The sequence below is a fragment of the Myodes glareolus genome, chromosome 7, assembly GCF_982192425.1.
Source record: "Myodes glareolus chromosome 7, mMyoGla1.1, whole genome shotgun sequence".
NCBI lineage: Eukaryota > Metazoa > Chordata > Mammalia > Rodentia > Cricetidae > Myodes > Myodes glareolus.
This window is the reverse complement of record NC_142032.1, coordinates 56,079,913-56,092,826: the sequence shown is the minus strand read 5'-3', so window position 1 is coordinate 56,092,826 and position 12,914 is coordinate 56,079,913. Positions and strand designations below refer to the sequence as shown.

The 12,914-nt window shown below is 49.3% G+C and overlaps 1 protein-coding gene and 1 long non-coding RNA gene across 3 annotated transcripts; one reads left to right on the top strand and one right to left on the bottom strand.

Annotated features, from left to right (window-relative positions):
- Window positions 1-75: 75 nt before the first annotated feature.
- On the bottom strand, window positions 76-9,518 carry Cdc42ep2 (CDC42 effector protein 2). 2 transcript variants are annotated; one of them, XM_087908205.1, is made up of 3 exons: window positions 9,418-9,434; window positions 4,282-4,367; window positions 76-1,494 (listed from the first exon to the last, which is right to left on the bottom strand). In XM_087908205.1, the coding sequence occupies exon 3, from the start codon at window positions 1,179-1,181 to the stop codon at window positions 537-539; it is 645 nt and encodes a 214-aa protein (XP_087764331.1). In that variant the 5' UTR covers window positions 1,182-1,494; window positions 4,282-4,367; window positions 9,418-9,434; the 3' UTR covers window positions 76-536. The 2 variants fall into 2 exon arrangements, with proteins under 2 accessions (XP_087764331.1, XP_048314163.1); XM_048458206.2 differs by lacking the exon at window positions 4,282-4,367 and having other exon boundaries at window positions 9,418-9,518.
- LOC146893552 (uncharacterized) lies at window positions 4,188-12,714 on the top strand. The gene is made up of 2 exons (XR_015003179.2): window positions 4,188-4,344; window positions 8,285-12,714. It is a non-coding gene; the product is annotated as an uncharacterized LOC146893552 (long non-coding RNA).
- The last annotated feature ends 200 nt before the right edge of the window (window positions 12,715-12,914 follow it).

Genomic DNA, 12,914 nt, shown 5'->3' with positions numbered 1-12,914 from the left:
GTGGAACTTATCTCATGTGAGCTTCTTGTTTATGGAGACTGGCCCACCTTTGGAAGGAAACCCGGGACAAGGGGACAGGATGCTCAGCCACCACCAGCAGCATGTTTTATTGCAACCAGAATCCCCTGGTCATGTGGAGAAGGTATGGGACAGGACACAAGGCATATCATGTCTGGTTACGGACAACATGCTCCCAGACCAGGGCGCAAAGACAGATGGGTGGAGGGGAGTGGAAAAGGGGTAGAGTCCATTTCAGCAAGGGAAAGGGAACTATTGGAAGTGGGGCCCCAGGTGACCTAAGAGGCTCAATAATATCTGGGGCAAATCTGACATAGCCCCCTGTGGATGTTGTTAGAGGGAAGAAAATATGTTGTCTGTCCATTGGGAGGAGGGAAGAAAAGAAAAGGCTCAAAACACAGTCACTGACCAGCACCCACAGGTGAGATCTGGGACGCTGACTCCTAGGTCAGGGCCATGTCCATAGATGTCTCTTGGTGTCACCACAGCCCCTGTGACCTGTCTGGTCAGCAAGGGTCCTATGTGGGGATCTGCACGTGGCCCAGGTCCTGATCCATGATCTGAAGGACGTCATCCAGGATAGATGGCCCCAGGTCCACGTGCAGAGACAGCAGGGAGCTGGCATGGGACAGGAAAGGCTCTTCAGCCTCTGGCTCTGGGCTCATCCCATTGTGGGGGGAGCTGGCCTCTGGAATCCTCCAGATGTCCACATTTCCTGCCTCCTGCGGGGAGGACTTTGGAGACGACTGTGGTGACTCCAGGTGCAGGCGAGGAGGCTTAGGTGGAGCCTGGGCTGTGGGCAGGGTGAGAGCCTGGGGACCTCCAATGACAGGGAGGGAGATGGCATTTTTGAGCAGAGGTGACAGTCCGTCGGGGAGCTGCCGCCCACACACTGTGGCAGTGCGAGTGAACTGGAAGGGAAGGTCGAAGCTGCCATCCTCCTCAGCCTCCTCCACTGCTGTTCCTGGAAGGAGGTGGAACTTGCCCTGCAGGAAGGAGATGTCCCCAAACATGTCATCACCACCACCACTGCCAATGTGAATAGTGTGACGGAAGTCCCCAAGTGGTGGGCTAATCATGTCTGAGGACAGCAGGTCCCGAAGCTTTTCCTTCTTGCCTTTGCGGCTGCCACGTTTCAGATAAATGGGGACCTTGGTGGACATGGTGACTTCAGCACACAGCCCTGGTTGCTCAGTCCTCAGTACCCTCTCAACACCCTCAGCCCAAAACACTGGCTCCAGAGGACGGTGTTCAGATGTCCACACTTGCCAACACTAAAGATTAGAGGGTAAATGTGATCAAAGTTGGCTCAGGGAATTAGAAGTTAGGTTAAAGGCCCATGAAGACAGGGTGTGGGTGTGTGACTATCCCACTTTCTTCCTTCTGCAGAGCTGGAGGCAGACAGGTGAGGTCTCGGCAGCAGCGATATGGTTTGCTTTTCTTCCAAGATTCTTTCCTTAGTCCAAGTTTGAGAAACTAAAATGAAAGAGCACATAAATCAGGGACAGGAGGACAACACACAAAGCAACTGTTGAGGTGAGGGGCGTGCCAATAATTCCAAACACTTAGGAGACACAGATGTTAGGTTAGGAGTTCAAGGCCAGCCTAGGCTATGTGAGAACCTGCCTCAAAACAAAACACAATAAAAGAGCTGGGGATGTAGCTCAGTTCTAGTGACTGCCTACCATGTAGGAAGCCCTGGTTCAGTCCCCAGAACCCCATAAATACATGTACGATGGTGCAGCCAGTGCCCTCAGCACTTGAGACAAGATCAAGAGTTCAAGGTTATCCTTGGCTACATACCAATTTCTGGCTGTGAAATCAGCCTCAGATTCATAAGGTCCTGTCTCAAAAAATGGAGAAAAACAGCTGGTTGGTGGTGGCACATGGTTCTTCTGTTTGTGTGTTGCTTTTATTGGTTAATGAATAAAGAAACTGCCTTGGCCTAGTTGATAGGGCAGAACTTAGGTAGGCGTGGAAGACAGAACTAAATGCTGGGAGGAAGAAAGGCGGAGTAGGGGACACCATGGAGCTGCCAGAGACAGACATGCCGAATCTTTCCCGGTAAGCCACTGCCATGTGGCAATACACAGATTAATAAAAATGGGTTAAACTGAGATGTAAGAGTTAGCCAATAAGAAGTTAGAGCTAATGGACCAAGCAGTATTTTAATTAATACACTCTCTGTGTGATTATTTTTGGGCTAAGCTAGCCAGGTGGCCAGGATGAACAAGCAGGCCCCTCTTCCTTACAACAGGCACACGTTTTAATCCCAGCACTCAGGAGGTAGAGGTAAGCAGGTCTCTGTGAGTTTGAGGCCAGCCTAGTCTACAGAGTGAGTTCCAGGGCAACCAAGACTACACAGAGAAACCCTGTCTTTAAAAACAAAGAAACACACACACACAAAACCACAAAACAAAAAAAATGGAGATAAAAATAAATAAAGAGGACATGGGCAGACGAGATGGCTGAGTGGGCGAAAGCACGCGCTGTACAAGCCCGCCAACCCGTGTTTGGTCTGCAGAACCCACAGCTGGAGAGAATGGAGTCCTGAAAACTGTTCTCTGACCTCGTCAAGCAGCTGCGGCATGTGTCCACACTCATAAACACACGACAATAATAAAACAAACTTTAAAAAGTCAACACGTGGGGCTTGGTGGATCACACCTTAATCCTAACACAAGGAAGGCAGAGACAAGTAAAGTAGATCTCTGTGACTTTGATGTCAGCCTGGGCTATGTAATGAGGGTCTTTTTGTTGTTGTTGTTGCTTATTTATTTATTTATTTTGCTTTTTCGAGACAGGATCCTCTGTGTAGCACTGACTATCCTGGAACCCTCTCTGTAGACCAGGATGACCTCAAACTCAACTATTTCTGCCTCCTGAGAGTGGGGATTAAAGACGTGGGCCACCACTGCCCCCTCTTTTTTTTGTTTTTATGCAGAGTTCACTATGTAGCCCTGGTTGATCTAGCACTCACTATGTAAACTAAGTTGATCTGGAACTCAGAGATATCCACCCACCTTTGCCTTTCGAGTGCTGGGATTAAAAGTGTACACTACAGCAGCCCTCCCACATCTCCTGAGGAGGAACGGAGACCCTGAATCTTGATGCTAGGTCCTTAGACACCTACAAACTCCAGCCCCGACCTCTGGCTCTACTTACTGCTCGTGCCCAGTATTCACGCTTATCCCTGACCACCATCAGCTATGTTCTGCCACACAAGAAGTGCCCCATTGTATGTGAGCCTCACCATTGGTCTCAACTCCCTACTCAACTGAGGATGGAGAGTTTGGAAACTGTCTCTCCCACCCTGGCTCAGTGCTGGGAACACAGGCATCCAGCCAACAGCCGAATGACCAATGACTCATAATCCATCACTTCCCACTTGGAGGTTTCCCTTTTTTCCTTCCTCAGGTCAGAAGCAGAGGTTGAGTCTGGAGTTTCTGTCTGACCATCCTCCCCGCCCCAGCACTGAGAGGGATGAGGCAGGGTATATAATACTTTTTGGAGTTGGTATTCTTCTGAGAGCTTTGCAAACATGTTATCACAACCCTCCTATGATCCCCATCTGAACACTAAAACTCGGGGTTGCCATGTAGCTCCTGGCAGAGCATATGCCTAGCAGGAGAAACAGACTGAAACAAATGAGAAGTATCAGACACAGCTAGATGCTTTCAGAAAGCAAGATAACACAGAGAGAGACAAGCAAAATGTGGAAACGTTCAAAAGGATGCCGTTAAGTTTCTTCAGGTTTATTTATGTATGTGAGTGTTGACTGTGAGTATGTGAGGGCACCATGGGCATGGCTGGTCTGTAGAGGTAAAAGGGAACATCATATGCCTGGAACTGGTTGTGAGCCACCTGTGGGTGCTGGGAACCCAACCTCTGCAAAGGCAACATGTGTTTAATCACCGAGCCATCTCTCTAGCCTGAGAGGGTGCCATTTATTAAAAGCACGGACTACCAATGCCCCTGCCACCCACACTCCATCTATGCCAGCCTGTTTAGGATCTTATCTTAACATGAGAAATGAGAATCAGGTCGTCATACTGGTCGGAAGAGTGGTGGTATGTGGTCCCTGCTTTGGAGGAAAAAGTGTCCCCAGCAGATGACCTATAACTTTGCCCATTGGCATACTAAAGTACACATGGACAATCTACATGTGTGTGAAGGGGTGTTGGCCTAAATGCCGGTGATGTCATAGTTTCAGGCTGACTTTTCCTCTCTTGTTTAGACATTTTTTAGGGGACTGAGTCTCACCTTGTCTGGCCTGGAACTCAGAGAGATTTGTCTGTATCTGTCTTCTGAGTGTTGGGACTGAAGGTAAGTGGCATCATGCCCAGATTCTTAAAAAAATATCATGCATTAATGAACACACAAACACATATAGGTAAAACACTTATATACATAAAAACTCTTTTAAAAGAAAAGCTGAGTGGCGGTAGCACGCGCCTTTAAATCCCAGCACTCGGGAGGCAGAGGCAGATCGATCTCTGAGGCCAGCCTGGTCTAAAAGAGAATTTCAGGATGGCCTGGGCCGCACAGAAAAACCCTGTCTCTAAAAGCAAAAAAAAAAAAAAAAAAAAAAAAAAGGCTCAGAGGCTGCTTCGCAAAGTTGAGTGTCATCCTTGTCATCCTTGCGCAGAGGCCACACTGACCATCTCTGTGTTGCTCTGATTTAGTACGTGTGCTGTTACAGTGAGCACTTTTTCAGTTTATATAAATGCAGTTTTTCTTTTTTTGAGGTGCTGTCTAAAAACACAACACAAATAATAAAACCCCAAGAAACAGAGCTGCACTCAGCCATCAGCTTCTCACTAAGCCTGGGTCGTTTCTCCGGCCAGGAAACAGAACTATCTTTAAGGTAGGAAAAAGGCGCCCTGTGCAGGCGCCAGGCTGGTTTAACAATGCAGGTGCTGTGCCGTGTGCGGAAACAGAGCAGGTGCTGTGCCGTGTGCCCTCCAGTCCCTTGGTGGGGTTGCTGTAGGGAGGGCCTGACTCATTTGACTCCACAAGCAGAATCAAGTGCAAAAGGAAAAGAAATTTGTCTGAAGAGTCCAAGAATAAGAAATTAAAAATGAAGATTCCAAAAATAAGAATGTAGAAATAAATATAAAGTTATAAGTCAAGGAGAATGAGAACAGACTGTCAACAGTTTTCTCAGCAGATCGAGGATCAATCATTCACAGTGAGCCATTTTCTCAGACGCTTAAGAAGCCTCCATTAGCCTAGGTCATTCCATTTTACATCTGGCTGTTCTGTACACAAGGCTGGAGCTTCTGAGAGTAGTGTCTTGGTCATCCTTGATGAACGACAGATGTGAACTGAGTTAACCTTTAGGAGACAGAGATACGTGACCTCTGGGTTAGACACTGTCTTCGTTATGGGAAACTGGCACCATCAAAGGGGAGGCATGGGGCTCCAGTACACACTGCCTGGAACCCGGAGGACAGTGGACAGTACAAACACCGTCTAACCAATGAGCGCTGACAGTGGAGGATACAAAGTATGGCAGTCTGTATCTGAGTTTTACCTTGAGATAGTGTGAAAAGGTTTCTGCTATCTTTTAAATTCCCTAAGAACCAATTAATTTTTTAAAGATTTGTTTATTTTGTTTTCAGTGTTGTGACTGCATGTATGCCTGCAGGCCAGAAGAGGGCACCAGACCTCATTACAGATGGTTGTGAGCCACCATGTGGTTGCTGGGAATTGAACTCAGGACCTTTGGAAGAGCAGGCAATGCTCTTAACCTCTGAGCCATATCTCTAGTCCCTTAATTAATTAATTCTAATTTATTAACCTTCTGGTATTACTAGCAGTCTCTCTTCTGACTAATTGCTAAAGATACCTGTTTTCTTGTAATTATTGACTTTCACTGTAATCTACTCTGAAACATATTTCATGATAGCTACCCATTGACATTAGAACTCACTCCCCTCCTTAGGATCTACGTTGACTGACCCACGGGTAGGGGCAAGATTGTAAAAATCCTTTGTTCAGACCTAATGCTTGGTGCCCTAACTATAAAAGGTGGGTTCAGAAACTAGCCTTTGGCCACAGCCTAACAAACACCATCTCTGACTGTGGTCTCAGCTAGCTGATAAGCTTCTGCGGCCCGCAGTGTTTTTATTTTTTTATTTTTATTTATTTATTTTTTTTACTTTTAAGCTTGCTTCTGGTTTTCCTGGAATCTGGTTTCTGGAATACAGTTTGCTTCTGGTTTATTAGACTTTGGTGGTCTGTCCCCATCTTTGCGTGACCCCTCTGGAGCCAACATGTCCAAGCTCACATTGCAGCCAGCAGCAGGGCCAGGATTAAAGCCAGAGAAGCCTGTCTTCTTCCACTAAGTCTCCTCTAGGCCAGCCCACACCTGAGCAAAGGTGGCACCCCCTGTTTCCTCTGCTTCAGTCTCCATCCTGGGTAGGCTGTGGGTGATCAGGAAGTGCAGGAAGAAGGTAGCAGGATGCAGGCAGGGCAGAGTCCTAACTGCCCCCATCTCAGCATAGGTCCTTGCTCAGGAAACCCCACCCCGAGGCCGGACACCCTAGGCTAGTCATGCTGAACCATGGAGGCTGGACATCTCTTGCCTCTGAGCACCTGCAGCCAACAGGAGACAAGGGAATGAATTTCATGGTAGATTCCAGCTAATTTTAGAGGAGTTGTCGGAAGAAGATGCACCCTAGGTCTTAGAATTCTGTCACTGGTTTACCCTGTGAACACATCTGATCTGTCCAGTTTGCTGCTGTGTAGCAATGGGGTAACTACTGCTTCCTTTCCACCGAGGGAGAGCTGGGCCGATTGGTGAGATCTGCCTTGAGCTTGGGCCAGGTCCTTCCCCCACCCTCACTCCATCACACTAGAGCTCCAAGACAGCTTGGGTGTTTCCACAGAAAACTGGGCGTCCCTGACAGCTGTCTCACTCTGAGCCAGATGTACCCACCCAAATCCAGATGTGAGGAGAACAGAGGCTAAAGGGAAGGGTGGGGCCAGCATCAGCCACCCAGGAGAAAGCTGGGAATAACGACCAGCAATCCTGACTAGATCTAACAACCACAGGACTGGAGGCTCCAGCCTGTCATGGGGTTCCTCACACATTAAAGCCACAGTGTGGTGGGTGCCATTACTGTCCTAGATAGCCACCAGAGTGGAGCCTCATCCACCTAGCAAGGAAAGGCACTGGTACCAAGGCTGGCCCATGTGGCTTCAAGGCGGTGATACGGATGGGGAACAGGAGAGAAACTATCAAGTCCCCAGGCTTCCTCTATGTAGTCATATCCCTTGGCTGCCACTTCCCGGACTTGCCAGAGTTCAGAGCTGGAAGGAACTCTGATTGGAGGAAGGTTGCCAGGAGGAACCTCCTCTGACAACCGGAGGAGCAGATGGGAGCCATCCCAGCTCTTTGGGTTGCCCTGGACAGCAACCCTGGGCCTCCCTCAGAGGAAATAACTTCCTGGAGGCAGATCCCCTCTGGTCACGGAGAATATTTAGCCCTGCTCACTCTGGATGTTCCCGGAAATTCCCCTCCCTCCAGACACACTTCAGAACTAATGATTTTTTTCCCTTTTGTCACATTCTGTAGACTAGGCTGGCCTCAAACTCGCAGAGATCTGCTTTCGCTTCCCAAGTGCCAGGATTAAAAGTGTGCCACCCAGCTGGGCATGGTGATGAATGTCTAATCCTAGCACTTGGGAGGCAAAGGCAGGCAGATCTCTGTGAGTTCGAGGCCAGCTTAGTTTGCATAGTGAGTTCCAGGACAGCCAGAGTTTACAAAGGGAGACCCCCTCAAACATCCTGAAAACCAAAAGGAAAAAAAAAGTGTGCTAGCATGCCCAGCTCTAGGCGTGATTTTTGTCCCTACTCTTAGATGCAGTAAAAGTGTTTTTGTTTGTTTGTTTGTTTGTTTGTTTGTTTTTTAGACAGGATTTCTCTACATAACTGGTTGTCCTGGCTGTCCGGGTACTCACTCTGTAGACCAGGCCAGCTGAACTTAGAAATCTGCCTGCCCCTAAGAACTAAAATATTGTTTCTAAAAGACAACCAAACAAATTAAAAAGTTGCATTTATTGTTATCGTGAATATACACACGATGTATGTGTGTATGTGTGTGCATGCAAGCTCACACACAAGCTCATATGTATTATGGCACGCGCGCGCGCGTGCGCGCGCGCGCGCGCGTGTGTGTGTGTGTGTGTGTGTGTGTGTGTGTAGGTCAGAGGGCAACTTTGTGGAGTCATTTCTCTCCCTCCATCTTTACGTTTCGCAGATGGAACTCATCCTCAAGCTTGCTCAGCATGCTATTTCTGCTGAGACATCTTGCCAGCGCAAAAGGAATAGTTTGGAATCTAATTTCACCTGGAACTCTGTGACCTTGGGCAACGCATTTTTCCTCTCCGGGACTGGACTCACCTTCCCCATCTTTAAAATGGGCTGACCCTTTGCTATTCTGGAAACAAGAAGCTCTGCATAAATAGATGAGTCCACGGTCACTATCAAAGGACATTCAGCAAATACCGGCAAGTTCTTTATCAAACCTTTCAGCTCTCCTGGGTTGCAACAAGAACAAAAACCGAACCCCACTCAGCCCCCAGGCATGGGTTTCCTTTTGCCAGCCCTGACAGGGTCACCTCAGAAGCTGGTTCTCCTGCAGCGGTCTCCCTGGGTCCCAGCGCAGAGAAGCGATAGGACCCGTGGTCGCTAGGTGGCGCGCGCGCCCCCGCTATAGTCCAGCGTTCTTGGGTCCCGCTGAGCACACCGGCTCCAGGCTGAGCCCACCGCGGAGCTGCGCGCTCCCCTACCCGAGGTGTATCACCCATAGGGCTTTTTCATTGGGTCTCACAATCAGACCACGGTGAGGGTGGAAGTGCGAAGACTGGGGGACCTTATCCTGATCCCCGAGCTCTGGGAGGGGCCTTGCCTAAGCTTCCCGGCTTGGGCGAGGTCCCAGTGTCTGCTTGGCGTGCCGCCAGGTTTCGGACGTGCAGGCCCCCGCCCTCCAGCGAGTCCGGCTGCTCAACCCTGGCTCGCGTTCCCGCGCCGACCCCTCCAGCTCCCCAGCCAAGCGCTGCCTGGCGCAGCCCAGACCCGTTTCAGTAACATTGCAGCTAAAGATAGGAGGACACCTCACCAGCCGCTAAAAATACGGCCTCCAGCCCAGGCGGGGACACGGGCCGAGGAAGGATGCTCCCTGGTCTCGTGGCTTCAGCATAGAACACTGCGTATAGACAGGAGCTGCAAAACTGACAGCGCAGCGCCCTGAGCGCTGTGGGAGGTCATGGGTAGGGGGCGGGAACCCAGGCGCCTGGTAAGGGGCCTGACCTAGACCAGAACCGAGCACCACCCTGGATGGGACTCTCCAAGAAGCCACCAGAGGCCTGAGAAACCTCAGCACAGACTCACCTTGAGGCGCGCGGGCAAAGCCGCAGAGCTGCGCGGCCGGGATAGAGCACCAGGGTGGGCCTGGGAACTTACAGCGCGGACCTCAGACCCGAAGCCCCGCCCCCAGCACTAGAAGCCAATCCCGAGTCGCCCTTTTCCAGCCCCCTTCCACACATCCCCGCCCACCGCGGCACCACCCAAGTTCTCTGTTCTGCAGACTGTTCTGCTAGATTCCAGAGCCTTAGCCTCAAGTAGCTCGGAGCATTCGCCCAGGAGTAGCAGTGGTGGATACCAGGACGCCAGCTGTGCATGTTGGAGTCAAAACTTTAGGCTAGAAGCACTGGGCCAGCAAAGGCCGGAAGAGCGAATTCTTGAGAAATCTCTGAGCGTCCTTGGATAGGTTTCCTTGCCGGAAGGATTGTGACCCGGGAGATGTCCGCACGAGTGTATTCTGTGACTCTACCGGAATGAATCGGGCTTTGCTGGCGCCTTCTAAGCTTAGGAGCGCTTTGAAGAGTTTGCCTAACCTAGAAGAGAGAGTGATGGAAGGAGGGAGAGAGAAAGATTCGGGGAGGGAGCAGCGCGGAGAAAACCAGAAACAGACAGATGGAGAAAGACAGAGAGAGACTGGGCATGCCTGTGTTTGCTGTCATGCTAGGTGGTTTCCGACGTGGGTTTGGGCTCGTACAATGATTCGTTCATTTATACAGTCAAACAGGATCAGAAACAGTTATTGAAGGGCAGGTTCTAAGGTTGCTGAGATAGACCTAGAGAAACTTGTCATTGCTTCGTTCTGTGAGTAAGTGGAATAACTTCGTTGAGTGTCTACTTGTGGTTAGGAAAGCTGAGAGGTGGGGACTCAAGAAATTCAAGGTACAAGGCACAGGGTGAAACCCTTCCAGGTGGTTAAGTGCGAAGAGGAGTGAGGCAAAAGAGAAAGGTGGGAGGAGAGGAGCCAGGACGCTTGACTTCCAGGCAGCAACTGAAGAAATGGGATGTATGTACAGGAGGGAAGGATGCTGGTGTGAGCGAATGTGTCAGCCAAGCCAGGGGGGAAAGGCAGAATGGGAAGGACTATGAGTCATGCATCCTTAAAGATGTCCGTAATCTGGGTTAGGAAACACATCTCTGAGGGGCTTGGTGTGTTTCCCTGTATGTTAGTCCCTGTTTAATCACCAGTCACACATGCATGTATGCATACACACACTCACACGCCCTCACATTCACACATGCATGCATCCCTAGATTAAGATCTCCCCATTTTAACCTCTGGAACCTATGACTGCTTGTTATATGGGAAGGGAATTTTGAGTACCCAGGGGATTGTGATAAGCAGAAACCTGGGCTCAACCAGTCCTCCTTCCTCAACCTCCCAAAGAGCTAGGACTATAGATGGAAATCACGATGCCCTGCTCAGGGGACTTTAAAATAGAGATTATCCTGGACTAGGCTTGTACTTTAGTTCATAGAGGGCTTAAGTAGCACGTGAGGCCCTGACTTCTGTCCTCAGCGCTGTGTAAACAGGAGAAGGCAGAAGCAGGAGGATCAGGAGTGCACAGTTATTCTTCCCATCCATATAGTTAAGTCCATATTTCAAGTCCAAAAATAAAAGAGAGTCAGCTGGGCAGTGGTGGCGCATGTTTTTAATCCCAGCACTCGGGAGGCAGAGGCAGGCGGATCTCTGTGAGTTCAAGGCCAGTCTGGTCTACAAGAGCTAGTTCCAGGACAGGCTCCAAAGCTACAGAGAAACCCTGTCTTGAGAAACCAAAAATAACTAAATAAGAGGGTCATTATGAGTGAGGATTCAGCAGCTAAACATGTTTGCAGTCAAGGCTCACAACCTGAGTTTGATTTCTGGGGCTTTCATAGTGAAAGAAGGAGAGAACTATTAAATGTTCTCTGACCACATACAACCACATCAAACATGCATGCCCCTCCACAAAAACACAATGTAATTTATTTTTTGAGACAGAATCTCACTGTAGCTCTGGCTGGTATGGAACTCACTATTTAGACCAAGCCTGTATCAAACTCACAGAGATCCGCCTGCCTCTGCCTCCCAAGTGCTGGGATTAAAGGCATGTGCCACTACACCTGACTTAATGTAATTTATTGCTGTTGCTGGGTTTCTATTTGTTTTATTTTTTTCATTTTTTTGTTTGTTTTGAGACAGTGTCTCTCTACATAGCCTTGGATGTCCTGGAACTCACTATATTGATCAGGTTGGCCTTGAACTCAGAAACTTGCCTGCCTCTGCCATCAACGTTATTTTTTTAAAGAAATAAAGACTGTGCTCAGTTATCCAAATGGGCCAAGTTTAATTACAAGGGCCCTTAAAAAATAAAAAAAAAAGACAAAAATTAAAGAAGGGCCATAAGCTAGGCCTGGCAGCATATGCCTGTCATCCTAGCGCTAGAGAGCTGGGGGAGCAGAGGCAGAGTAATCACTTCAAGTTTGAGGCCAGCCTGGTCTACAGTGAATTACAGGCCAGCCTGGGCTACATGGTGAGACCCTCTGTCAAAAACAATAAAACATGGGGTGGGTATAATGGGATGGTTCGGCTTCTGACCCTCCTGCCTCTGCCTTCTGAGTGCTGGGATCGCAGACTTGCACCACCCATCCTGTTTATGCAGTGCTGTGGACAGAAGTCAGGGCCTCACACGAGCTGGACTTAAGCACTCTATGAACTAAAGTTCACTATCCCCAAGCCTGATGACCTGGGTTGGAGCTCTGGAACTCTCATGGTGGAAGAAGAGCACCCATACCCACAGGTTTTCGTCTGACTGCTACACACGCCAATCAGTCTATCTATAATGGAAGGAAGGAAGGAAGGAAGGAAGGGCTAGCCCGAAAGATACTCTGGTCCTATTCTTAGAGGAAAAGAAGAGCTCACAAACCAAGAAGCTCTGAGCATCCTAATAGCTGGAGAAGACAAGGACAGACTCTCCCTGGAGCTTCCAGACATCTTGACTTTAACTTCACAGGACTTCTGACCTTCACCACATAGCAAGGAATTTGTGTGGCAGTGTTGCTTTAAATTAGTGTATATGTCTGCTTCTGTGTAGGGATGTGTGCGGGTGGCCCCTGAGGCACGCAGGTCTTGTTACAGGTGCTGTGAATTGCCTGACATTGGCTGACATCAGATGACGTCAGCTCTGGGAGCCATGTTCGGATGGCTTCAGCAGCTTGCACCCTAACCTCTGGAGCCGTCCCTCCAGCCCGGTCTGTATGCTTTTAAGCCACCAAGCTTGTGTTAATTTGTTCCTGTATCAATGGGAAATGAATAAAAAGAGAGTTTTAGATTTTTCTTACTACATAGCCCTGACTGGCTTGGAACTCGCTCTGTAGACCAGGCTGACCTCAAACCCCCAGAGATCCACCTGCCTCTGCCTCCCTAGTCCTGGCATTGAAGGTGTGAGCCACCGCACCTGGCAGGATTTAATCTTCAGCTGGCTCTACTCCTTGCTCAGTGTCCCAGGACAGGTCAGGATCGGCCTGGATGGCTGAGAGGAAAACTG